The 26,449-nt window shown below is 30.9% G+C and overlaps 11 protein-coding genes and 1 non-coding gene across 12 annotated transcripts; 3 read left to right on the forward strand and 9 right to left on the reverse strand.

Moving 5' to 3' along the window:
* Nucleotides 1–8: 8 nt before the first annotated feature.
* Nucleotides 9–1,786, reverse strand: PPL_02534 (tetratricopeptide repeat protein; the record flags this gene model as incomplete). Its single annotated transcript, XM_020573518.1, has 4 exons — nt 9–41; nt 270–640; nt 710–1,598; nt 1,640–1,786. The coding sequence occupies 4 exons, from the start codon at nt 1,784–1,786 to the stop codon at nt 9–11; spliced, it is 1,440 nt and encodes a 479-aa protein (XP_020436613.1).
* Nucleotides 1,787–1,912: 126 nt separating this feature from the next.
* On the reverse strand, nt 1,913–3,713 carry PPL_02535 (uncharacterized protein; the record flags this gene model as incomplete). The annotated part of the gene is made up of 6 exons (XM_020573519.1): nt 1,913–1,928; nt 2,431–2,546; nt 2,859–2,878; nt 3,006–3,246; nt 3,403–3,508; nt 3,586–3,713. 6 exons carry the CDS (start codon nt 3,711–3,713, stop codon nt 1,913–1,915), a joined length of 627 nt encoding a protein of 208 aa, XP_020436614.1.
* An 802-nt stretch (nt 3,714–4,515) lies between these two features.
* On the reverse strand, nt 4,516–5,361 carry PPL_02536 (uncharacterized protein; the record flags this gene model as incomplete). The annotated part of the gene is made up of 3 exons (XM_020573520.1): nt 4,516–4,886; nt 4,976–5,154; nt 5,234–5,361. 3 exons carry the CDS (start codon nt 5,359–5,361, stop codon nt 4,516–4,518), a joined length of 678 nt encoding a protein of 225 aa, XP_020436615.1.
* A 612-nt stretch (nt 5,362–5,973) lies between these two features.
* PPL_02537 (uncharacterized protein) lies at nt 5,974–6,652 on the reverse strand (the record flags this gene model as incomplete). The annotated part of the gene is made up of 2 exons (XM_020573521.1): nt 5,974–6,257; nt 6,574–6,652. 2 exons carry the CDS (start codon nt 6,650–6,652, stop codon nt 5,974–5,976), a joined length of 363 nt encoding a protein of 120 aa, XP_020436616.1.
* A 150-nt stretch (nt 6,653–6,802) lies between these two features.
* cpnC (copine family protein) lies at nt 6,803–9,174 on the reverse strand (the record flags this gene model as incomplete). The annotated part of the gene is made up of 7 exons (XM_020573522.1): nt 6,803–6,856; nt 6,909–7,464; nt 7,531–7,606; nt 7,671–8,247; nt 8,315–8,805; nt 8,899–8,998; nt 9,085–9,174. 7 exons carry the CDS (start codon nt 9,172–9,174, stop codon nt 6,803–6,805), a joined length of 1,944 nt encoding a protein of 647 aa, XP_020436617.1.
* Nucleotides 9,175–9,549: 375 nt separating this feature from the next.
* Nucleotides 9,550–13,277, reverse strand: cpnE (phospholipid-binding protein; the record flags this gene model as incomplete). The annotated part of the gene is made up of 7 exons (XM_020573523.1): nt 9,550–10,334; nt 10,435–11,146; nt 11,210–11,565; nt 11,632–11,845; nt 12,419–12,567; nt 12,729–13,074; nt 13,149–13,277. 7 exons carry the CDS (start codon nt 13,275–13,277, stop codon nt 9,550–9,552), a joined length of 2,691 nt encoding a protein of 896 aa, XP_020436618.1.
* Nucleotides 13,278–13,769: 492 nt separating this feature from the next.
* Nucleotides 13,770–15,500, forward strand: PPL_02540 (uncharacterized protein; the record flags this gene model as incomplete). The annotated part of the gene is made up of 3 exons (XM_077398153.1): nt 13,770–13,777; nt 15,179–15,234; nt 15,493–15,500. The coding sequence occupies 3 exons, from the start codon at nt 13,770–13,772 to the stop codon at nt 15,498–15,500; spliced, it is 72 nt and encodes a 23-aa protein (XP_077254278.1).
* A 183-nt stretch (nt 15,501–15,683) lies between these two features.
* PPL_02541 (uncharacterized protein) lies at nt 15,684–18,074 on the forward strand (the record flags this gene model as incomplete). Its single annotated transcript, XM_020573524.1, has 1 exon — nt 15,684–18,074. One exon carries the CDS (start codon nt 15,684–15,686, stop codon nt 18,072–18,074), a length of 2,391 nt encoding a protein of 796 aa, XP_020436619.1.
* Nucleotides 18,075–18,451: 377 nt separating this feature from the next.
* Nucleotides 18,452–18,907, reverse strand: PPL_02542 (carbohydrate-binding domain-containing protein; the record flags this gene model as incomplete). The annotated part of the gene is made up of 1 exon (XM_020573525.1): nt 18,452–18,907. One exon carries the CDS (start codon nt 18,905–18,907, stop codon nt 18,452–18,454), a length of 456 nt encoding a protein of 151 aa, XP_020436620.1.
* A 957-nt stretch (nt 18,908–19,864) lies between these two features.
* PPL_02543 lies at nt 19,865–19,937 on the reverse strand. The gene has a single exon. It is a non-coding gene; the product is annotated as a tRNA-Met (tRNA).
* A 174-nt stretch (nt 19,938–20,111) lies between these two features.
* Nucleotides 20,112–22,573, reverse strand: PPL_02544 (acyl-CoA oxidase; the record flags this gene model as incomplete). The annotated part of the gene is made up of 6 exons (XM_020573526.1): nt 20,112–20,515; nt 20,596–20,891; nt 20,967–21,817; nt 21,884–21,993; nt 22,061–22,277; nt 22,349–22,573. 6 exons carry the CDS (start codon nt 22,571–22,573, stop codon nt 20,112–20,114), a joined length of 2,103 nt encoding a protein of 700 aa, XP_020436621.1.
* A 3,018-nt stretch (nt 22,574–25,591) lies between these two features.
* Nucleotides 25,592–26,430, forward strand: PPL_02545 (carbohydrate-binding domain-containing protein; the record flags this gene model as incomplete). Its single annotated transcript, XM_020573527.1, has 2 exons — nt 25,592–26,037; nt 26,418–26,430. The coding sequence occupies 2 exons, from the start codon at nt 25,592–25,594 to the stop codon at nt 26,428–26,430; spliced, it is 459 nt and encodes a 152-aa protein (XP_020436622.1).
* Between the last annotated feature and the right edge of the window lie 19 nt (nt 26,431–26,449).

The following is a 26,449-nucleotide window of genomic DNA, read 5'->3' on the forward strand; positions in this document are numbered from 1 at the left end:
GATTCAATTCACTTTATCTTAATTGTTAAAAATGTATGCCACTTTAGTTATTAAAAAAAAAAATTTGTTAAAGTATTCTACATTTTAAAATCATATAAAGATAAATGTTAAGATATCTATATACATTAAAGATCAAATAAAGTTAAAACTTAAATCTTTACAATATTTATTAACTTTGTTTTTAATGTATTTAATTATACTTATTTTTTGAATATTATTCGTATTTGAAAATATAAATTGTAAATCAGGAGAATTATATTTTTATTTACCTCTTGTTTTTGAAGTAGTTGTCTTCTTGACATTTGTTGACCATTTGGAAGTTTAATCGTTTGTTTGTTGTTCAAAAGTGTGAATGCAATGTGTTTGTATGTCAATGCTTGTGTATGATCTAATCTTATAGATTCCAATAATAGTTGTTGTTTTGTCATTATAACACCATTTTTGAGTGTAATAGATTCATCTCGGTATAGAGGAATTGCTAGTTTAAGGTATGTATCGGATTGGGTTGGATCACATTCTATTGATTTCAATAATAATTGTTGTTGAGTCATTGATTGTCCATCATTAAGTGTGATTGATTCACCATTTGAAAGTGTGGTTGCAAGGTTATAATATGAATCAGAATTGGTTGGATCTAATTCTATTGATTTCAAGTATAAGTTGTTGTTCTGTCATTGAATTGTCCATTATATAAGTGTGATTGATTCACCACTTGTAAGTGTCAATGCTAGGTTATGATATGAATTTGAATGTGTTGGATTGCATTCTATTGCTTTCAAATAAAGTTGTTGTACAGTCATTGACTGTCCATTATTAAGTGTTACTGAATGACCTTCTGGAGTTAAATTTGCAAGGTTATTATATGAATTTGAATTGTTTGGATCACACTCTATTACTTTTAAGTATAGTTGTTGTTGTGTCATTGATTGTCCATTATTAAGTGTGATTGATTCAAATCTTGAAAGTTTCGTTGCCAGGTTATAGAATGATTTTGAATGTTTTGGATCACATTCTATTGATTTTAAGTATAGTTGTTGTTCTGTCATTGATTGCCCATTATTAAGTGTTATTAATTCACCACTTGAAAGTGTCAATGCTAGGTTAAAATAAGATTTTGAATTTGTTGGACCACAATCTATTGCTATTAATAGTAATTGTCGCTTTGTCGCAGATTGTCCATTTGGAAGTGTGATTGATTCACCACTTGAAAGTGTATTTGAAAGGTTAAAATATGAATCTCTATCCGATGGATCACACTCTAATGATTTTAAGTATAATTGTTGTCGTGTCATTGATTGTCCATTATTAAGTGTGATTGATTCACCATTTGAAAGTATCAATGCAAGGTTAGAGTATGGAATAGAAAAGGCTGGATCACATTCTATTGATTGCAAGTATAGTAGTTGTTGTGTCATTGATTGTCCATCATTAAATGTGATTGATTCACCACTTGAAAGTGTCATTGCAAGTTTATGATATGAATTTGAATGAGTTGGATTACATTCTATTGATTTCAAGTATAGTTGTTGTTCTGTCATTGATAGGCCCGATGGAAGAATGATAGATGATCGATTTTCATTTTTAAGAATTAATGCCAACTTGTAATAAGAAATAGCATAGTTAGATGATGATCGATGACTTTCAATAAAAGTTGTTCTTTCGTTGTTGATTCACCAGATGGTAGTACAATTGCTTTTTGCTCTTTATCATCATGATCATCGAGTGTCATGACAAGTTGGAGTAGTACATTATTATCATTTGAAGTAATACTATGTTTTCTTATCATTTTTAAATAATCAAAGAATAATATTAGTGGTTTTTAGAAAAAAAGTTATAAAATAAAATTTATCTAATTTGCTGCTGAACTAATTTAAATTAGATAAAATATCATTCGAATTTATATAAACTATTACTAAGACAGAATTTTACTAAATTAAATAAAAAAATTTGAAAATAAAATAAATTTTGAAAAAAAAACTTAATATTTATTTAATTTCATGATGATAGTTAGATACTAAAGAATCAAGTGCTTAAACTTTGATGGACAAACTCATCTAATTAGACCAACATTAGTTTGGTTCAACTATTTATCTCTTCCTGAAGCCAACTCTACTATTACTCTCCCAAAAGGATTGTTTCAACTACTCTTTCAGGATAGACTCCATGAAACCTCTATATTCATACCAGAGTCATACCTTCGACTAATTGAACCTATTTAGACTCTCTTTACAGATAATGTGCTAGTGACAGGTAATAGTGATATAATGGCTAACCTTATTGAATACTTGTCTAGAGAAACAATAATAGCAAAATCTATTGGATGAGTACATGGTCAATTGAGGAGATTAAACTTGCTAAAATATTGGTTTTTCCATCAATGAAGATATTGTGATGTTTAACTATGAGCATTGGGGAGGTATACCGAGATACGTTTTCAAAACCAACAAAAGTATAGATTGTCTTGATAATGCTAAAATAGAATGTGATTTACAAACAGTGAGAAGCTTTGTTGGAGAATCAGCATCTTCAAATACAGTCACATGATTCTACAACAAGAGAATTGAATTTGGTTCGCAATATATCTCCCAAAAAGTATCGACTTTACTTGTTGGACAAAACCAAGACTCAGTGCTAACATTTATCCTCTCGACAGTTCGGGTAGCAGCAAATCAGAAAATATTCGCAAGAGACAAAGAACAGACCATTGAAACGAGAATTGAAAAAATGTATCTGTTCTCAATCTATAGCAATTATTAATATAGGTAGAATTATTTTAATTTTATTATTTATTATATTTCATCAAATTTATAAAATAAACTATTATTTATCCTATTTCATCATATTAAAAAGATAAATACATAAAATAATTGATAGAGAGCTATTTAAAATAAGTAATTAGGATTATAATATCATTAAAATAATCAAAACATATAATTATTTTAAAACTACCTATCCAATAATTACTTATTACCATAATAACCAAATTATTGCAATGAAAAAGATACAACCGCCTGTGTAGATACGACCGGCCCCACTACAAGTAGTTGAAGTTGTGTTTGGGTTGGAAATTGGACATGCCAATGGGCTGCTCATTTTAATTAAGTATTGACAATAAGATACACCTTCAACACTTAATACCTGAGTATTTCCAGTTCCACACAACATCATAATCTCAGTGGATCTAACAGTTCCATTTGGACACATCTCCATCATAGTATTTAATTGAACCACCTTTAACACCATTGTCTATAATTTATTAATGAATATAAATTACAAGTAGTTAGTTAGCTACACAACAAATTCAATATTATTGATCGTAATATACCTACGGAGTGGAGAAATTGTTTGATTGGCTACACCAAGATTAAAGGTAAGTGTATAAGGCTTGTAATACTGACACACAGCGCTATTTGTACCTGTTACTGCACACTTGGCTGAAGCAGCACATATATTAAAGTAATAGTAGAAATTATCGGAACCCAAGATAGACCAAGAATCTTTATTTGCTCTGAATTATAAAAGACAAAGAAAGCATAAGTTAGTAAGTTAATAACGAAAAGATTAAAAGAAATGATCAATATTTACAATGCACTAAATTCATAGTAGTCATTTCCAGAAAATAAATTACAACAAGAGTGGGCTGATGACCCTTTGATCATTAAACAGCCTAAAACCAAGAGTGAAAAAAATAATAATGATTTAATTTTAAACATTTTACTATGGAGAATGATGAGTTTGATCATCTTTTATTTATTTTACTACTCTGTTCCCTCATTTTTTAAATGAGGGATCACCTGATTAACAGGACCAAAATTTGCTTATTGGAAAGTTGTTGTTTTTGTTCAAAGAAGTAAAATTGCTCTTTATTTCTTCTTAAACTTTGACCAATAGATTTGATCAATCAAAATGAAAAGAAATAAATTTTTTATTTAATTATATAAAAGCAGAGGAAAATGTTAATGTTTTTTTAAAAATTTTAGATTTTCAAGAAACACCACTCTTTGTATTCGAACCAAATTTCTGGAAACAATGTAAATGTTGATGGCTAGGCTAAGGATAATCCGATCCTGAAAGTGTTCCAAAAAATTATTAAACTTGCTTGTTGATTGAAGTTTAAAACTCATTTGTTACTAAATTTGATGTATTGGAACAACACCGGGAGGAATTAATATCCAAAAAAAAATACACAATGATATTGTGGATTCATATGATTTGAAGTCTAATAAGAGAAATTATTAATATTGATAATTTTTCTCAAAAAATGAAAGACATATTACTATTTACAAATTATATTTAAAAATACTTTAAAAATTGAGACGATTTTCAAATAGTGGATAAAACAAAGCGAAAATAGCGTCTGTAACCTAAATTATAAATTAAAAACAAAGCTCCAGGTCATAAATTGTAATTTGAAACTTATTTACAATTTAAACTCTGTCTTTAAAGATTACATATAAATCTAATGAGCAACCATTTATTTATTATGAAATTGAAGTAGATCTCTATTTTAGGTTATTATTGATTGGAATAGATACCCCCGCTTGTTGAGATACGACCAGAACTGGTACCGATGGTACCTGTTGTAGAAACACCCTTGTTTGTGATACTTCCAGTTGTTGTGATAATGTTTTGATCGGTTGTACTACCACCTGTTGTCGAGAATGCACCACTACCACCAGTAGTTGAAGCTGTGGTTGGCTTTGTAATTGGACATGCCAATGGACTGCTCATTTTAATTAAATATTGACAATAAGATACACCTTCAACACTTAATACCTGAGTATTTCCAGTTCCACACAACATCATAATCTCAGTGGATCTAACAGTTCCATTTGGACACACATCTCCATCATAGTATTTAATTGAACCACCTTGAACACCATTGTCTATAATTTGTTAATGAATATAAATTACAAGTAGTTAGTTAGCTACACATCAAAATCAATCATTTAATCGACGATCAAAGTATGCTTACCGAGTGGAGAAATTGTTTGATTGGCTACACCAAGATTAAAGGTAAGTGTATAAGGCCTGTAATACTGACACACAGCGCTATTTGTACCTGTTACTGCACACTTGGCTGAAGCAGCACATATATTAAAGTAATAGTAGAAATTATCGGAACCCAAGATAGACCAAGAATCTTGATTTGCTCTAATTTATCAAAGACAAAGGAAACATAAGTTAGTAAGCATTCAAGAACAAAAAGGTAATAGAAATGATCAATATTTACAATGCACTAAAGTCATAGTAGTTACCTTCAGACAATAGCTTACAACCAGAGTCAGCTGATGACCCTTTGATCACTAAACAGCCTACAACCAACAGCGAAGCAAATAATAATGATTTAATTTTAAACATTTTACTATGGAGAATGATGAGTTTGATCATCTTTTATTTATATTTTGAACACTGATACGTGTTCCCTCATTTTTTAAATGAGGGATCACCTGATCACACTGAAAATCTAAATATTGGAAAGTGTTGTTTTTTTTATTCAAATTACATTGTTTGGTCCTTTTTTTTCAAAGATTCTTAAAATTTCGAAATTTTTAACTCAATAAATTCTATTTTTTAGATCCTTAATTTTTTAATTAATTTGAGAGGTTACAGAGCATTTTGGTCTACCAGCAGAAACCCCCTCATGAAATCCATTTTTCACATTTTTTTTGCAAATTTTTTTTTTCCACTAAACCCATATTAAAATAAATCAAAAATTGAAAAAAAATAAAATTGCAGAAACCCTTTTTTCTTCTACAATAACTATTCTTTATTAAAATGACACGCTTTGCAACTCCAACATTAAAAGCAGGAAACTATGTTTGAGAAACTTCGAGAGGCAATCGAGGCCAACTCTAATATGAGCAAGCCAACAACCTTTTCTTCTATACTATGGCAAGGAAAGCTATGATTTGTTTGTGACAAATGAATAAAGGGGCAATCGACATTTGGAGTCTCTTAAGAGACTACAGTTCAAATGTAGAGGTTGGCGATGTCAAGTTCAAACTTGAACCTCCAGGTAGTAAGATAGTTGGTCACGATGACAGTCTTTTCACCGAAAGCATTGAAGGATCTTGGTGGAGAAGTCAATGGTAAGCTATATGGCCAAGTGCAACCTCCTATTTTCGAATGTGATTCAAAGATACAGTATCCTTGCTTTCTGCATGTGTTCATTGCCCTGTTCAAACAGATGTTTAAGAATACGGTGTTGTATTCAACCACAGACAGTAAACTTCGGTATGACCAATCCAACGCTACTATAAAAGAAAAGACTGGGCAGATGGTCAAGTTGATGTCTATAGACTCCTTTAACATGCAATCTAAGCATGGCTACTACCGTAACTATTGCAAGCACATTATTAAGGTTTTAAGAGAGATTGATGTTGACGAACCTACAATTAGACGACTATTTGACGATAACTACAAGCGTCTTAGTTTATCAAATCAGGATAAGGCCACTCTCCACGAAAAGTTCATTGCCAAATCCCAAACGATGTTTGGAAATGTACAAACTCCAACACTTGAACCTGCACCTGCAAAGCGTGGAAGAACAAGAAAAACAACTACTCTCACCTTCTCTATCTGTTACTCTTGCTCTAACTGCTACACCTGTACCAAACTCTTCTTCAAATGCTTCAATAAAATATTTCATCTAATACAAAGAACACTTGTTCTATTAAATCAAAATGAAAATTTGGAAAAGAGAATCAGAGATATTGATTTTGCTTTAAACCCTACTATTCTATTCTAAAATCAATAAAGAATATTCTTTGTGTATCCAAGTTTGAATTTGTTGTTATTTTTACGGTATTGTAGATGGTTCAAGTGAAGATGTTAGCTTATAATTAATCGATAGCTATTTTAAAATTATTAGATCTAGTAGTGTACAGATTTTATGGAGATATAACTTTTGTGCCTGATGTTGAGGTTTCTGTTGTGGTAGTGGTAGTTGCTGTATTTTCATTGTTTGTTGTTGGTGGTGAAGGTGGTTGTGGTGCTACTGGATCCAGTACCAGTGAGGAAGTAGGTGGAGTTGGTTGTTGTGCAGGAATTGGTGCTGCTGGCTCCAGTACCGGTGAGGAAGTAGGTGGAGTCGGTTGTTTTTCTAAACTAACAGGCTTCTCAAGTGATACAGGTTGATCACCAGAAGGATTGATTTGAATATTTGCAAACTGTTGCTGTAATGGTTGTTGCTGTTGATCAACAAACACCATCGATGGCTGTGGTACATATTGTCTTGGTGGATTTGGTTTGATACCATGCTTTCTCATATATTCTATGAATTGAGTTGGAATCTCCTTGAGTGTTTCCTCAGCCAATAAATGGAATGGCTTGTCCTTGTAATTATTGTGTGCCACAAACTGTACAATGTCTCTGCTGGCAGTGTTTATTCCATTGGTAAGTGCTTGATCATCACCATCCAATCTAACCATACTTGAGAAATCTGCATTACCAACACCAACACTTATAAAATAAAATGAATACTATTAGATTATTTCTTCTTTTTTTCAAATTATTAAAACAACTTACATAACAATTGAAATTGGTTGAGAAGTTGCTTGAATGATACTATCGATAGTTGCTTCCATATCCATGATTTCACCATCTATTTTGATAAATAAATAATTAGTTTATACTATCAATATTTGATATTTAATAATTATATTTACCAGTAATAATTAAGAGAATTGTATATTTTTGGTTGGTTTGATTCGATCCTGATGCCAACTGAGTTGCATGTCTAATGAGTGGACTGAATGATGTTGGACCACTGAAAGTTACATTGTTTATGTTCTGGTAGTATACGTTCATGATTCCATCGACACCACGTACCTCTGGGTAGGTATCGTTGAGTGTCATGGCAAAACAGTGGTTGACTCTGGTAGTTCCTGGAAGCAGAGCACCGAAACCATAGACTGGAATGTTTCCATCAGAGTCGTAAGGTGCCAGCACATTTCCAATCGAAAGGATAGCATCACCATACGGATTCAATCTGTTTGGATCCTTGTAGTGCAAACTCTTTGTGTTGTTTGGAGGTAAATTCGATGCGGTACAATCGATACCAACGATCAACGAGATCTCACATCCACCAATCAAATAATCAGTGAACTCTGGTGGACGATATAAATATGCACGAATAATATCGACAACACCTGAATTCTTATAGTTTGATTTCTTATCTTTCTTCTTTTGATTGATCAATGCAAATTCCACTTTCTCAGCTGATAATAATTGTTCAACTGTTGTCTTATATTTTTGAAAAACAAACAAGTTAGCAAACTATTTGTTAACTTGATAATTATTTAATACATACAGTAAAACAACCAATGAAATCATGTTTACCAATTTTATCATAATCATAGAAATTGAATAGTAACTCTCTTTTCATGTCTCCACCGGTTAGTTCATCGATGCTGAGATCGGCAGGTCTAAAAACGGGATCCAATGTTTTGAAATGAGTTTCACTTTTGAATACCTGTCCGAAACCGGTCGGTGTGTTCTTTGAGATGGTGTAGTAGGGATCAGACTTTCCGAAAAAGTCTTTTTTATCGAGATGGTGACCACAGATATCGAAAGAGATACGCTGTTTCGATTGACTGATGATCTCTGCCGTTATTGTGATGTTACCGGCGTGATGACCAGTCTTTGACTTTAGCATCGCAGTAAAGGTCGAGCCTGGACTAGCAATGATCGATGCCAAAGAACACTCGGTATCACCAATGAAATCGTTGTTTACATCGAACACACCATCATCGATATCATATACAACAAATCTAAGATATTGTGCAATTTCAAAATAATAATCTAAAAAAATAAAAAAAATATTAAAACCTTTGTTAATTGCAACTATTCAATTGATTGATTGTTTGCTCTCTTTTTCAAATTGATAAAACATACCAACGAAAACAGGTGTTTTAAATACAGGATTCAAATTATTATCAATCTGTTCTGTTTTTCCAACAAGTGTTCTTTGATCTTGACCTATTCTTTGAAATACCTATATATATTAATGTATTTATTTATAAATATAAATATATAAACTATCTAATAATGATAAAGATCGAAGAAATGAATAGTACATACATGAATTTGAGGATCTGATTTAGAGAATGTATCTTTATTTGTTAATCCTTTACATTGAAATCTTAATTCAACTTTTGAAATTGGATTCATTTTTTTATAACTTTTATTATTTAGTTAAAGTTAACTTTAGTTTAGTTGTTTAAATAAATAAGTAATATAATATTAGAATAATAAAGTGTTTGTTTTTTTTTGTTTTTTAAAAATAGAGTGATTAATTATCATTATCATCTTAACGGTTTTGTGTTTTTAGTGAAATCAAAAATCAGAAAGATTAAGAAAATAATACAAAAAAAACACACAGCAAAATGCAGGGGTCTGACATGACACAGATCATCAAAAAATCGAATGAAATTTAACTATTACCAAATTTAGATCTTAAATTTTTTAAAAAAAATATTCAAATTTTATTTTTGCCTAGCTTGTCCAAAATCTAAAAAATGAAAATATTGAATATTCTTTGATCTTTTAAGACGATGATGATACAGAAACAGATACTGTTGTTGTTGTTGTTGAGTTGTCTTGTTCAACACAGTCTGATGGTGGTGGGATCTCAACAGCTACGACACCATCCTTATCGAGTGAAATCACTGGGTTCTCCGGAGTGGTGACAATGCCTGGTTTATCGAGTGACACAACTGGATTGTCAATCGATGTCACAATACCTGCTTTCTCTAATGATACAATTGGATTATTATTATTATTATTATTAGAATTGTCTGATGGGTTAATTTGTTGTTGTTGTACATTGTCGTCTGTTTCTGCTGGTTGAGGTTGTTCATCTATTTCCAAAGTGGAAACAGCTTGAACTAAATCTGTTGGTGGTGGTGGTGGTGGTAGTGATGTAATAGCTGATTCGTTGGCTACTACTGGTGTAACTACGGGGACTGGTTGAACTACTGCAACAACCTCTGGAACTACAACTGGCATCTGTTGTGGGACGTATTGTCTTGGTGGGTTTGGCTTGATTCCATGACCCAACATGTAATCCATAAATTGTCTTGGAATCTCCTTGAGTGTTTCCTCTGCCAACATGTGGAATGGTTTATTCTTGAAATCTCTGTGAGCAACAAACTGCACGATATCTCTAGATGCTCTGGATGTCGAATTCGAAAGCAGTCCATCGTCACCATCCAATTGGACCATACTATCGAAATTAGCATTTCCTACACCAACAATAACAATCGATAATGCTTTCGAAGATGCATTTATGATTGCCTGAACTGTTGCTTCCATATCCATAATTTCACCATCTAAATAACAACAATAAAAATAATAAATGATTGGTTAAGTTAGTTATTTGTTGAAAATAATAAAGCTTCATAGAGTAAAGTTTATCTGAGATGTACATACCAGTAATCATCAATAGAATAGTATACTTTTGATTGTATTGATTCGATTCCGATGCCATACGAGCAGTGTTGTTAATGATTGGAGCGAAACAAGTTGGACCACTGAAATCGACTTTGGTAATGTTTCTGTAGTATACGTCTAGAATACCTTCGACACCTCGCACGTAGACATTGTTTGGATCCAAACTCATTGCGAAACAATCGTCGGTCTTGTAGTCGTTTGGTGGAATGGTAGCACCGAAACCATAGACCGGTACCATTCCGTCGTAGTCATAGGGTGTCAGCACGTTGCCAATCGAGACGATAGCGTTGGCATAGGCATTGGGAATGGTTGGATGGTGATAGTGCAAACTGTTCTTATCGGTTGGGGTGAGATTCGATGCGGTACAATCGATACCGACAACCAGAGAGATCTCACAGCCTCCGACCAAGTAGTCGACAAACGATGGCTCACGAGTGATCAGTGCACGAGTGATATCGACAGTTCCCGAGTTGGAGTAGCTCGATTTCTTTTCCTTCTTTTTCTGGTTGATCAAAGCGAATTTGTTTGGTGTAGAAACTAACGCCTCTGCATTGGTACAGAACGATCCAATGAAATCGTGCTTTCCAATCGAATCGTAATCGTAGAAACTAAACAATAATTCTCTCTTCATATCACCACCAGTTAAATCATCCAAACTTAAATCAACTGATTTGAAAACTGGATTTAAAGTCTGAAAAAAAAAAAAACATATTAATGAAATAACAAACAAAACAACAATATCGTAATTACATACATTCATATGTACTTCACTCTTGAAAGCTTGAACGAAACCATTTGCACTGTTCTTGGAGATGGTGTAGTATGGATCGGATTTACCAAAGAGATCTTTCTTGTCAAAGTGATCACCACTCATTTGGAAGCTAAGACGTTGTTTGGAGGTTCTGATGATCTCTGCAGAGACAATGATGTAACCTGCATGATGACCGTGTTTCGATTTCAATGGCGACTTGAATGTCGATCCCGGTGAAGAGATAATCGATGCCAAACCAACATTAGCAGTACCGATGAAATCATTATCCTTATCGAATGTTCCACTGTCAATGTCATAAACACTTAAAGTTAACTTTTGTGAAATTTCAAAAAAGTAATCTTTTTATTTTATTTGTTTAATTGATATTAGATTTGTAAATAATTTGTAAGTAATAACAAACATACCAATGTAAACAGGTGTTTTAAATTGTGGATTTAAATTGTTGTTGATCTTTTCGGTGTTTCCAACTCTGACTGGTGGTAAGTCTCCGATTTGACTGAAAACAAATACCTGTGGGTCAGATTTTGAAAATGTATCTTTGTTGGTCAGACCAGTACACTGGAATCTAAGTTCTACTTTTGATGTTGGATTATTCATAATGTTACAACTACTACTATACTTTTGATGAATAAATAATAAATCTAATATTAATAATGATACAACTTATGATTATATAAAAAAAAAAAATGTAAGAATGAAAGATTGATGGACAACAAAAAAAGTTAAGATATTTTTGTTTTTTTTTTTTTTTTTGTTTTTTTTTTCAGTTATTAATTAATTTTAGGTTCGCTGCTAAATTTGACTTGTGCAAAAAAAAACAGTCATTATACTGATTATACTGGTAGAATTTTAGAAAAAAAACAGATTATTCACCGTTTTGGTCAAAAACTCTTGTCTCACATCTCGATGATAGCAACTTTTGGTGTGTGATTGATCACTAAAATCAAAAATATAAATTTATAAAAGTAAAAAGGTAAAAGAAAATAATAAATAAATGTATGTTATGTTTATTATTTTTTTGTTTAAATAAATAGATTTTTTTTTTTTTTTTTTGTTTGTATTTGATCTTAAGACCCATTAAGCTTAATGGACTGATATGTTTTGCATGCATATTTGTTGATATTTTTTTAAAGAAGATAGTAAACAAATTGGTTGGTAGATGACGACAATGTATATTTAGTTGATAAAAACATAGTCAGAACAGTTGATGAAACATTCACCAGCTGGGTCGATTCTTTGGTAACGAGCGACGATGGTGGCTTGTGAGTAACGAGCTGGCAAGGTCAAAGCGGTCTTGAACAAAGCACTTCCTGAGCAACCTGGGTATTGACCAGCTACGGCTTGGAGATTTTGTTGAGTGGAAAGCTCAAAACCAAATCATCCCAGGTGATTGGAGCAGATTGACCGTTGAATCCAGCTTTGGTAACGTAGAATTCCCAGTCTTTTAATTATCTATTAGTAAAGAATTAATTTTTAATAATTTTTGTTATATTCAACTTACAGTTTGGATTGTGGACCGCGGTGGCACACCAGGTGAAGGTGATGTTTACAGAGTTGGCACCGACTGGAGCGTTGATTTTGGTGGATGGCCAGTTGTTGACGATCGAGAAACCAGACTTGTCACCGAATTGAGCGTTGGCATTGGACGCACCAGCACCACAGATGTTTGATGGAACTGCAGCCTTGAGAGCTGGCAATCCTTGAGCGTAGTTTGGAATCAAGACAGCATATTCATTGATTTGAACGAATTGAGTTTGAGCAGCAGATGGGTTTTGGTTGTACTTGTTATAGACAGCATTCCAAGCATTTCTACACCAGCTATCAACGATACCAGATCCATCAGATGGCTAAAAAATATAATACTTTTGAGTTAAAATCTTTTCAATTATAGTATATTTGTATTTTTCTTTTAGTAACTTACCCACCAAATACTGTTTTGATTGTTACTAACACAAATTTGTTGACGAGCTGGTGGATAAACAGTGTATCCATGACCATTGACAGATGCAGCGATTGCCAAAAATAAGATTACTGACAATAAGAATTTCATTTTAATTGTTGATTTAAATAGATAAATAAATAAATTTAATTGTTTGTTTTTTACAAATATTATTTGTTTGATTGATGGTTTTAAATGTCCGAATAAGTGACATATTTATAGTTTTTTTTTTATTCTGATATTTTCTATCTAATATCTTATATGGTTTTAGAGATATTCTATGGATAGATAGTTACGAAGCCATGTGAAATTCAATTCAAATAACTGGGTGGTTAGTTGGTAATAGAGGTTTAATTCCAGTAACCATCAACAACGTTTTGTAGGCTTAAGATCTAACCAAAACCTTCTGGAATTCTAATGTGGAGGCCATTTTCATTAAATTGGGAAAAATAAAATAAGCCATAACACTAAACACAAAAAAACTTGTTACAATGTTTCTTAATTTTAAATACCACCCACAACTACAAGATTAAAAGGAGGAATGATATGGTATTGAAGAGTAATCAGTGATTTAGATTTTTCATTTAAAATGGTTAAATAAAAATGGAATTGTAAATGATGAAGGATCATGATCATAAATAACCATTTTCACACTCATACAAAGTGTAGTTAGTGTTTATTATTTTAACACCTTTTTTGAATTGTCCTATTCTCAACATTTTGGAACATTATCACCCAATATGTCACTATACATAATATTTGGTTATGAAGATTCAAAGATAAACAAATAGAAGATAGCCTTGTATTTTAATAATGGGCAAGTCTTGGTAGTTGTTTTTATTTACAATCTCATAATGAAAATTTTAAAAGAGTGAAATTTATTTAACTCTCCGATAGTAATTTTAGACAACTCAAAGTTATGGTAATTTTATTAATGGTTTCCATTTTTTTAAAATGAAAAACCGTGGATCATGATGTTTGCTGATGATTTTTTGCTAAACATTTGATTATTTTGTTTGGATGCCACCCATTTTTGGTTTTTTTTTTTGTTTTATACATTCTGTTTTTCTCATAAATTTGCTTCATTACATTTTTTTTTTGAGGGTTTAGGGACCGATACCATTTGTAGCCACCAAAAACACGTTAACTACACACTAATAAACAACCATTCCAACTAGAAACAGATATTATTACACACATTTGTAAATACAACACGCGGATTGTGGATGGATCAAACAAACAATCAATGTCTTTTCGAATCTATATAGTTAGAATCTGATACAATCCTATTTACAAAGATATAAGAAGTTAGTGTGTTTTGTTTTTACTCTAATTTGCACAAAAAAAAAAAAACTTTAAACCCATTTATTATTGGTTCAACGATGATATGTGGCTTTATTTTTTTTTTTACTTAATAATCAATTGTTTTATATATGCTAAGTGTTTGTAGATATTAATGTTTTATAAAGAATGGTACAAACAACAAACAACAAACAGCAAAAAATTATAACTAGATGTATAAATTATTATATGTAGAAAGAGACAAACAGAAGCAAACAAAGCAAAAAAAAAAAGAGTTATTTATTGTTCCGAGACGATGAACCTTCGAAGTGTTGTTTGTGATCAAAGGTGAAATTCTGAATTTTTGACTATTCCTCATAAGAAATAATAAAGTTACATACTAACAATAAACAAAAATAACCTAATAACAAAATAAACAATATTTTATGTGGTCCAAAAAAAAATATTCCAATTTTTTTTTATTTTTTGATTTTTTTTTATTTTTGTTTTTCACAGTTTATTTTTGTTCTGTCTGATTAGTTTTGTTTTGTTTTTTTTAAAAATAGATTTTTAAATATATAACCTGTTTTATAGTTATTTTGTAATATTATTTTGTAAATTATAACCATAGATCAATAAACGAATCAACGGAGTCAGATTGTCTGAGTTTGTAAATATTAAATCATAGTAAACAGTATTTTTTAAAAACTTTAATCTCTTTATAATTAAAGATTTCCCGTATTTAGTAGCGATCAAATCAGTGTTGTTGATCAACAAAAAGATAGTGGTGAGTAGAGGAAGGTTAGAATCTAATAATGATTTATAAATTTAAAAATAATCATAACATAGCAAATCAATCACAATCAAAATAAAAATATTACATTTAATTATTTTTTGTTTAAAAATAAATATTTTTTTTTCTATTATTATAAAAAATAAACACATTTTCAACAATCACACATCGCTATTTCAAATCAAATTTATTAATTAGTGAAAAAAAAATAATATATTTATTTTTATTATAATGGATATTTATAATATATAGTATATTAATTATATTTTTAAACAAATTGATTTGATTTCGAATTTATTTAATTAATCTGACATTCATTCATTATCCATTTTAAATTAAAATTTTAATTCAAAAAAAAAGGATATAACTAAAATTGGATAATTACTTTATATATATATATATATATTATACTATTACTATTATTATTTATTGGTAATAAAAAAATGAGTTTAAAAAACATTATAAATAATTTTAAAATAAAAAAAACTGACATTGGAAATATTGAAAATAACAATAGGAGTAGAAATAGCAGTAGTTGTAGTAATAGTAGTAGTAAAAAGAAGAATAGAGTAGTAAATGAAGAGATAATGAGTAATCAAAGAGATATAAATTCAATCAATAATTCTTTTAAGAGGTTATTTATGAAGTCAAGTTCAGATGGCAATCCACTACAACAACAATCATCACCGAGATCAAAGAATGGTGCTTCACTAGAATCGAGTGCCATAGATGAGTTCCACAGAAGAACAATGCTCTTGAAATCGATATTAAAGAATCAATTTGTATTTTCAATTATTTTCGGTTTTGTAAGGTGTTCCAATTGGCTGGCAGCTGAATCGATTTCCATTGAACCAACAACAACAACAACCAATGGAAATTCATCAACGTTGATAAACAGCACCTCCAATGGTTTAACTTTAGCAATCAACAGTCAGACAGGTGGAAAACGTTATAATGAAATTTACAATGTAGAATGGATCACATCGAACAGACATTTCTCCTTGCTAAAGTACAAGTTGGACAGAAAGGAATCGTTATATGGATGGTCAACTACTTGTTTCGTTTCACTGCTGAAATATTGTACGGATTGGGAACTGGTCGTACAACTCTTGAAATCCAGTAAACACACTGAGCTTCATCGTCAGCTACCAATATTCGACCACTCTTCGTACAACCCGTCACTGGAGCTGATCACCTATCTCTATAAACATGGATACAAAGGAACGAGCGATGCCGTCGACAATGCATCAGCAGCCGGTCATCTTCCAGTGGTTGAATTTCTCACCAAACACAAATATCCAGCGACAAAAGCAGCATTGAATGCTGCGGCATCCGCTGGACACTTGAACGTCGTTGTTTTCCTCTCGAAGAGTAGAAGTGAAGGAGCATCAAAGTTGGCACTCGATGAAGCCGCCATCAATGGACATTTGGAAGTGGTTAGATTCTTGCTGGCCAACAGAACGGAAGGCGCCACTCCTGCAGCGATAGATCGCGCCAGTCTAGAAGGACATACCGATATCGTTGTTAGTTTGGTCGATTCCAATATTATTAGGGGCACGAAAGATGCAGTGGATTTCGCAGCTGTCAAAGGACATTTGCGAATCGTTGAATATCTAACACGTGCCAAATACGAATGTAGTATTGCAGCACTCAATTCCGCTGCTACCAACGGACATCTGGAATTAGTTAAATTCTTACACTACAATCGCACCGAAGGATGTTCAGTAATGGCACTTAACGGTGCAGCTACAAATGGACATTTGCACATAGTTAGATTTTTACATGAGAATCGCACTGAAGGATGTTCGACGAGTGCGATGAATGGTGCGATTACCAATGGACATTTGTCGGTGGTGGAGTTCCTACATTACAATCGCACAGAGGGTTGCTCCAAAAATATAATAGAAGAGGCATCGAAATTCTCAAATAATCTAGCGGTCATTCAATTCCTCTTGGTGCAACGTAAGGAAAGTTTCACAGGGGTGGCTCTAAGTAATGCCGCCGAGAAGGGTAACCTCGATATCCTCAAACTTCTGACATCACAATTCGATCGAACCACTGTAGCTACTGGACAACTACCGATCGTACGATTCAATATGGCAACGATTGCTGCTCGTGGCTATCTGGAAACATTGAAATTCCTGGCGGAGCAACAACTTGGCGTCGATTGTTACACGGTGGAATGCATGAATCAAGCATGTCAATTCGGAAGATTGGAAGTGGTGAAGTATCTCCATGAGAATAGAAGTGAAGGATGCACTGCTAAAGCACTGAATAGTGCAATATTGAATGGACATCTGGGTGTGGTAAGATTCTTGATGGAGAAGAGATCCGAACAATTTGGATTGGCCGATAGGGAGCAAGCGATTCAGACGGCAGCGAAGCTTGGAAAGTTGGAAATCGTAAAGCTGTTTGTGGAGGAATTCAATTGTGAGCCGTTACTAGCGAAGAATGTTCAATGTTGTTTCGACGAATCATCGCAAAGAGGTCATTTGGCAGTGATCAAGTATCTCTATTCAAAGTATCCCGAGCAGATATCGATAGAGAAAAGCTTGTCATATGCAATCAGTATCGACCAATTCGACATTGTCGACTATCTCGATAGAATAAAGAAACAGAAACGTGCAAAAGTGTCATCGTCAGCCGGTGCCATTCCATTTTACAATAGAGATCAATCAAATAGCAGTAACAATAACAACAATGTTAAAGATAACAACAGCAGCAATCAGACAACATTGTCAACAACAACAACCTCAACAAATGACTATATTCACAGTAGTTCACTCTCTCATTCTATGCCACCAGCATATTTCACAAACAATAATAAAAAGTGATACAATTAATTTTTATCACTTGTTTCAATGTATAGATTGTACAAAAATAATGATTTACTCTTTACCTTACTCAGAGTTTATCATGCTGCTATTGTTGATTTCAAATCATAGTAACACTTGAAGATAGTCCTTTTTCAAACTTTTATATATCTCTGTTTTTTTATATGAGGTGTCGATTTATTAAAGAAAAAATTGGTCGAAGTATAAAATCTTATATTTAAATCGATAGTATTATTTAAATTTATTCTAGATATCAAATAAATAATTCTTCTAAAGAATCTCTTTATGTAAAAATTTTTACATAAAGAGCAATTTAATTAATTTTTATAAATAAATAGGTTTGATTCTTTATTTATTTCTAATTAAAATAAAATAATCTAGATCAAATGTATGTTCTTAATGTAGAGGTTTGCCATGCAATTCTTGTTGATGTAACCGAAATTGAAGGTTTGTCCAACATTGATGGTTGGAGTTGCAGATGGGAGAGTGAAGTCATTCGAACTGAGACATTGGATGTTCCAGATTGAACCACTGGTTTGATCTCTTAAATTCAAAGTACCATCAGCAGCACCAATAATGACATTGTTGACATTGTGTGGACCATGGTTGGTGATTGAAACTTGAACTTGAACAAAGTGTTGGGAGTCTACATTCCATTCATTGACAACACGTTGGGTGAGAGTGACCATTTCACCACATCCGTAGATACATCCGTGATTGTGTCCATCAAAAACACAACTGTAATTTGGATTACAAAAATTTGGACCACAAATGTAGTGAGCATTTGAAAGAGCAATTGTCATCAAGACAAAAAGAGCGAATACAATCTTCATTTTTTTTTTTATTTAGAAATATTTTAATTGATTAAGGAATTTAAAAAATTGTTATTTTGTAATATCCTATTAAAATTTCTTATTTATAGTTATTTCTTCAATTTTTTGAAATAATTTTTTAAATTCTTTATGTTTATTAGCAAATTTTCAATCTCTTTTGAATAGATGGTTTTCATTCAGTATTTGTATACACAAAAAAAAATAATAGATAATATATATTTTTAAATTAATATCCATTTTGGAGATTGTTTCAAGGGAATTAGAGATATGTGGATAGAGATAAATAATAAAAGAATGATTTTTTATATTTCCAAAAAATTATTACTATTTGTTTTTTGTAACTGAAATCATACAAAAAATGGTTTAACTTTAATTTAATTAAAAATTTTAAAGCAAACTAAAACATTATTTTAATTTATGAAATTTTGATCGTTGTTTTGACAATAGAACTAACAATCTATTGTTTCTTTTTATTAACAATATATTAAATTAATAATAGTTTAATTTAATACAAAACACATTGTAAGTATTATTACTATAGTAAATTATTATTTGAAATAGTACTCAAGTTTTAATAATTGTTTAATTCCATTCAGTGACAGATGGAAAATTAAAATTTGGAGGTCAACCACTCAAATTTTTTAATTTGCTTCAGTTTTGGAATAAAACAATAAAGTTTTTTTTTTTTTTTTTGCAGGAAGAGAGAAATAGCCTAAAAAATTAATATTATTGTTTCAAGTTGTTATTAATTTGTAAGTTGAGAAGTATTTTTTTTTAAGTAGTATTAGTAGGATGATTAGAATAACTGTAGTTGAATGCTGTCCAAAAAGTGTAAAAAAAAAAAAGAAAAGATTTTTAAAAAAAAAAAAAAAAAAAAAAAAAAAAAAAAAAAAAAAAAAAAAAAAAAAAAAAATGCTTAAAATGCGCGCATTGAGGGATTTTGCTTTTAAAAATAGCTATCAAGTGTGAGGATTGAACTCACGACCTTAGGATTATGAGACCTACGCTCTGCCAGCTGAGCTAACCTGATTGGATGGTTTTGAATCTTTCTTTTTTTGATTGAAATTTTTTTAATAAACCATCACTTTTTAATTTTTTTTTTGTTGAATAACGAGTTATCTAAGTAGGAATTTACCATGGCTATATGTGGATATTATATCTTTTTAAAATTGATATTTTTATTTATTTTTATTCAAATTATTATCTAAAGTTTAGCATCTAAAATATGTTGTGGATAATTATCCTTTGAGAATAGACCTACTTTGGCACAGATATTCTCATACAGATCACCATCGAGTTGACCGAGTGGAGATTCGATGAGTGCCTCTTCATTACCATAACCAGCTACCAACTCCAATGATTGCTTGGAGAGATCGTGGCACAACGATGAAATCAATTTGCTAATTGCTTTGGCCTTATTCTTCTTTAGATAATTGGTGTTTCTAAAGAATTCCATATCCTCACGGATACATTTCAAAGCATACAGTTGACAGAGCTTCTTCAAAGTCTCTCTGGTTTCTTTGTCCTGTACATTCTTTACAGAGTCAATGAATTTGCTAACAATCATCATTTCAGTATGTGATTTTGCTAAATGAATCAATGTTTCCACTGTTATATTATATTATTATTAAGATGTTTAATTAATAAATATAGAATATGATGATTATAAGAATATTTCAAGTACATACAAGATTGATTCCATGAATCGAATGCATCTTTTGATACCTTGTATGCTTTGGAAACAGTGTTGGCTGAATCGATTAATAATTTCGATGAACGGTACTCCATGCAAGATCTAAGGAATTGTAGGTTCAAAAGATGATCTTTGTCGCTTCTGTAGGTAGTGTAGGTATGTTCACTCAACAACAAACTTGTATTCTTACCCAAATACTTTAATGTACCAGTGAACTTGTTGGATGAATACTCCTTCTTGAATTGAATCAATAAATCCTTTGCTACTTGTTGATATAACAATGTATTATCACTTTAAAAAAAAGAGAAAATAAAAGATTAGTAATTATATCAAAAGTGTGTGATTCTTATCATTTTGATTATTTACCCTTCAAAGGTTCTAGCAACATCGTTTGATGCAATGAGGGAACTAAATCTTGAATAACTTGAATAACCATGTCCACCACATAGTCTTCTGAGTTCTAAAATGGAGGTTGTGACATAGTGAGAGATAGTTGCCTTGAGACCGGATGCAAGAACATGGATTTCTCCTTCATCGCTACGCTCACAGAAACGTTTGCATAGATAGGACTTGATAGCATCGAAAGCATAGACTGTTGCAATCATTGGCATCAATACTGTGTAGTGAGTTGGATACTCAATGATTGGGGTTTCCGGTGCGGTTGGAGTTGCACCGAATTGCACTCTTTTGTTGGAGTAACGAACGGCAATGGTTAGAGCAACTTTTAGGGTTCTGGCACATCCGTACGAGATGGAAATACGACCGGTAATCATTTGTGCTAGGATATTGGCGAAACGACGCGATGGATTAGCGATTGGCGATTGATAGACACCATTGACAATGCTACCGTATTTATCGTAGAGATTGTCGTATGGTATACGGACACTCTCGAATTGGATCCATCCATTATCGACACCGTTCATTCCAAACTTTGGACCACAGTCACCGATTCTGACACCTGGCATCAAGTCGACACCATTGGGTTGACGAATTGGAACAAGGAAACAATGAACCTCTTGATCTTCGCCATTGACAATCAATCTAGCGAATACAGAAGCCATTACAGCGTGTCCGGCATTTCCAATCCACCATTTAGTTGCAGTTCTCTTTGGTGTTTGGATTACAAACTCATTGGTCTCTGGAATATAAGTAGCAGTGGTTTCCAATGATCTAACATTTGATCCATGTCCAAGTTCTGTCATTGCAAAACATCCCAACTATTTGTAAAATAATATGTAATTAATATTCATTCATAAATGGAATTCAAAAAATTATAAGCATACCAATTTTCCACTCTGAATATCGGGTAACAATCTATGATGTTTTTCAGTTCCCAAATTGAAAACAGCAGCTCCAAACAAAAAGTTATTTACAACCATTTTAGTCATGAAACCTATTTTAAATGAATTAATGTAAATTTAAGAAATTTGATTGTAAAGTATTGATAATATGCTACATACTGTTATCATCGAATTGAGATGCGCAATCCATAAGGGCGCAAATCTTGGATGGATCATTTCTAAGATCAGAAATATTGATCAATCCTTTTCCAAAGGTCTTTGATAAGAAATATTGGAGTTGGTTCAAAACTATAACTCTTTGTCTCTCTTTGGTTTCTGTTGATGAAGGTTGGAACACTGATTTATCAGTAAATAAGTCCAATGCTGTTCTTCTAAGCTATATGTTTTTGTAAAAAGTAAGTTTTAAATAAAATTTTAATTTTTAATTTTATTTTAAAATAAACATACTTCTTGATGTTCAGTGTTGATTGTTGACCAAGCATAGAGTTTATCGGAAAGAGTTGTATTGGTACCCTTTGTTTTTCCACTGGATGACAATAAACTACCTGAAATTCTGTCCATTGGGAATTGGTTCATCATTATATTTTGTTCTACAGCTTTGATTCCAACAGATCCGAATGGTTTCTCGATTGAAGATGCTGCTGATGGGTTATTTGTTAAAGTGTTTGACATTTGTAATGAAATCTAAACTTATTGGATTAAAGTTTAGAAATTTGAAAAAAATAAAACTAATTATTTAAAATATACAAAAAATGACTATGAATAATTATTTTTCGGTCTAACAGAATTGAATTGAAATAAAAAAACAAAAAGTCAAGTTCACAATGAAATAGACATACAAAAAAATTCAATAATAATCTAGTATTAACACAAAATATTATACTACACTTGAGAATTTTACTTTACTCACAATCTAATAAATATATAAATGAGTGAGATAGGGGTATAAGCAATGGACACAGAAAAAAATACAAACAAATTTATTTATGAGATTAAAAAAATTTGTAAACTTGTTGGTGAGTGTTGATTGTGAAGATTGTGTGTGACTGGAAGATTGGGATAAAAATGTTATAAAATTTATATAATTTACAAAAAAAAACAAATAAAATTTTAAAGTAATAGAATAAAAAAATTAGTTGTTTCTTTTCTTTTTCGGTTATTCGTAAAATTAATCAAAATAAGGTCAGGTGTGAAGTTTGGTGTCTTGTTTGCTCCCAAACTTCAAGTCCAATAGAATCTAAAAAAAATTAAAAAAATAAAATTATTAGAATAAAAAAAACAAGAGGACCTATAGAAAAGAAGAGGTGCTATCATCATAGTTTTTTTAGATATTTAGATTTTCTTTTGTTTTTTCGTGATGAATCATGCCAGGATTGATGTTTTTTTAAAAAATGTAAAATCAAAAATCAAGATATTTCTTGTGAAAGAATAAAATTTTAAAATTTTATTTTGTTTTTTATTGAGTCGGCAAAGATACTTTTTTCAACCTCATATTCTCATTTCCTACACCGGTATGATATCAACATGGTCCAAATATTTGCTTTTTTTGGTGGTCAATGACTAATAACTATTGTATTATATTTGTAAACTCTTTTTCCAATGAATTCTTTTAGAGATTAAATCATATCAATAGAAAGTAATATTCAAACTAATAAATATTTAATTTTTTTTTGCAAAAATATTGAAATTATTTTTATTTTATTTTTTTGATTAATTAAACAACTATTCTTTTTATTATAATTATAATTATTAGTGTATTTTATTAATTTTCAAACTCTATCTTTATCTTTTCAAAGATAAAATATAACTTATCAAGAAAGTAATTGTTCTACATAATTACTCTTGATCAAAGATTATACAGTGTAAAAACTGTGTTATTGCTTATGACACATCAAAACGATAGTTTTGTGATTAATTGTCAACTGAACATTATTCTACAATTAAACTGTCGATAAGGTGTTAGTTTTATTTATATTATTTAATTTTTATCAACACCACTCAAAATAATAAAATTATATTTTAATTTATTATTTGTATGCTGTATGATGGGGTGTGATATTAAGTTAAGTACATAATATAACTTTTATTTATTATTTTTTACTTAAATCAGATATTGCTACTTAATTACGTCAATCACATTAATGTATATACATTGATATCAGATGAAAGATGATACCTGATTGATTTACTTTTAACGTCTTTTAGACTGTCAAAACAAACAAACTGTTGTTTAGATAAATAGATAAGTAGATAAGATAAAAACATAAAAGAGTTAGTTATAATTAGTTGTTGTAGTCTCTGATGGAATAAATTTGTTTAAAACTTGTAAATACAAATTTCTTTGGTTGTTGTTGTTTGTTAATCACATGCACCGCAATCATATCAACATCATATGCATAGTTAAATTATTATAGATAGCAAGAGATAGTAATTATGTTTTTTTTTGTTAGTTAATGTTGGAATTATTCATTATATATAAATTATATCCACCTATTTCAAGCTTGTCATCTGATAGTATTGGTTATTGCTCAAATCTACTTTTTGAATTGGAAGTGTGTTGTGTTAATGATGGATTTTTGAATGGTGCTAGTTGTTTAAATAAATATAAAGAAGGATATATTAGAATATGATCGATCATACATTCAAATTTATTCTATAATTTATATTTTTTTCGAACAAGTGGATGTATAATAATTATAAATGTATGTGGAATTGTATTATTTAAAATTGATTACCTCCACATCTTTATTTGTGAAAACAAAAAAGTTAATTATTAATAAGTATAATTAGTTGTTTGTTGTTGTTGTTTGAAAATTATAAATAAAAATATAAAATATATATGAGTTATTTTCAAAAAATATAACCCAAATATATCACAATGTGATAATTTCAATTGGCTGCGTTGCTTTGGTGTGTTTAATTTTTGTGGTATTGGTATTGTTGATAGTTAGATGGTTAAGAGTTATAATTATTTATTTTTTTAGTAGTAATACGCATTTTTATTTGATGGTTGAATTTCCTCGCTAGGTTAAATATCAAATGATATCTATCAGTATTGCAAGTGTAGTCAGTAGCATCATACAATCACCTCAACAATTCAACATCCAACAACAATAATAATAACAACCAACAACCCAGTGTAATCAAAAACAAGAAGATTTGGGCAACCCTTTTTTTGTGGGTAGGTAATTAACTAATTGTGATTTTACTATACTCTACTAATATAATATCTTTAAAGATATGATTAATAATATTATATAATATAGAGTTTGATGAATTTTTAAAAAAATAATCAAAAAACAACATTATATATATGTTTAAAAATTAAATGTGATGTAGAATGATTGATTTTGGAAGTAGTGTGTTTAGTGGTAGTGGTAATCGATGTTGGTTCAAGCTTGATTTGATTTGGTTAATGGGATTTAGTGTGTTGGATTTGCCAATTAGTCTGCTGACCAAAATAGGAACTTTGTAGTCATGTCTGGTCACACACAGAGTTTAATTTCCACATCATAATTTTTCAATTCGAAAACTAACTATAAATACTTTGAGTTTGGGAATTTTCAAAACATCAAATCAACAAACAACCAACTAAACAATTAAGAAACTAATTGTATAACAACTAGAAATCTAAAAACCAAAAGTATCATTACCTACCTGTTAATACTACTACCAAAACAAACAAACAAAATGAAGATTGCCTTAGCTTTATTCGTACTCATGACTGTTGCCTTGTCCACTGCTCACTGGGAGTGTGGTCCATCTATTTGTAACAAGGGTTGGACTTGTTTTATTGATGGTCCAAATCACTTGTGTAACGAACACTGTGATGATCGTATCTCCTTGTCTCAAACCGTTATCAACAAGTGGAACGATGCCAAGACTGGTCAACCAATGGTTCAAGTCGATGTCGTCATCAAGAACGTTGGTCTCCGTACCGTCCGTAATGTAATCATCGATGGTGATGACTACTCAATCTTTGGAACCCAAATCTGGAACGTCAACCGTCTCCCAACTGGTGATCTCGTCCTCCCATCCTACCAAGAATCATTGGTCCCAGGTCAAGTCCACAAATTCGGTTACATCGCCAGAGGTGACCACCCAGTCATTCTTTACGTCAAGAATGTCATCATCATGTAAATTGACATTTGATTCTGCCAACTGAAAAGTCCCAATCAAAAAGTATCATTACAACTATAACATTACTATTTGAAAAATTACAACTACAATTTTAAACAGAAAAAACAAAAACCAAAAAAAAAAACAAATTAACTTTTATAAAAAAAAAATTAACAATTGACAAAAATTAAATTTTAATATTCAAATAACAATAAATTGACTATCTAAAATCATTCTATGAAATAAATAAAATGATTTAGATAAAAATAACAAAGATAAATTTTAACCAATTTTTTTTTTTAATTTGAGATTGGAATAGACTTAAAATACTAAAACCTATTTGCTTCTGATTTATTTTTAGTATATAGAATTTTTTGGAATATATACTATTTTTTAGTTGGAATAAATAAAATAATTCTAAACTACTTG

This window comes from Heterostelium album (genome assembly GCF_000004825.1).
Source record: "Heterostelium album PN500 unplaced genomic scaffold PPL_scaffold2, whole genome shotgun sequence".
NCBI classification, from domain to species: domain Eukaryota; phylum Evosea; class Eumycetozoa; order Acytosteliales; family Acytosteliaceae; genus Heterostelium; species Heterostelium album.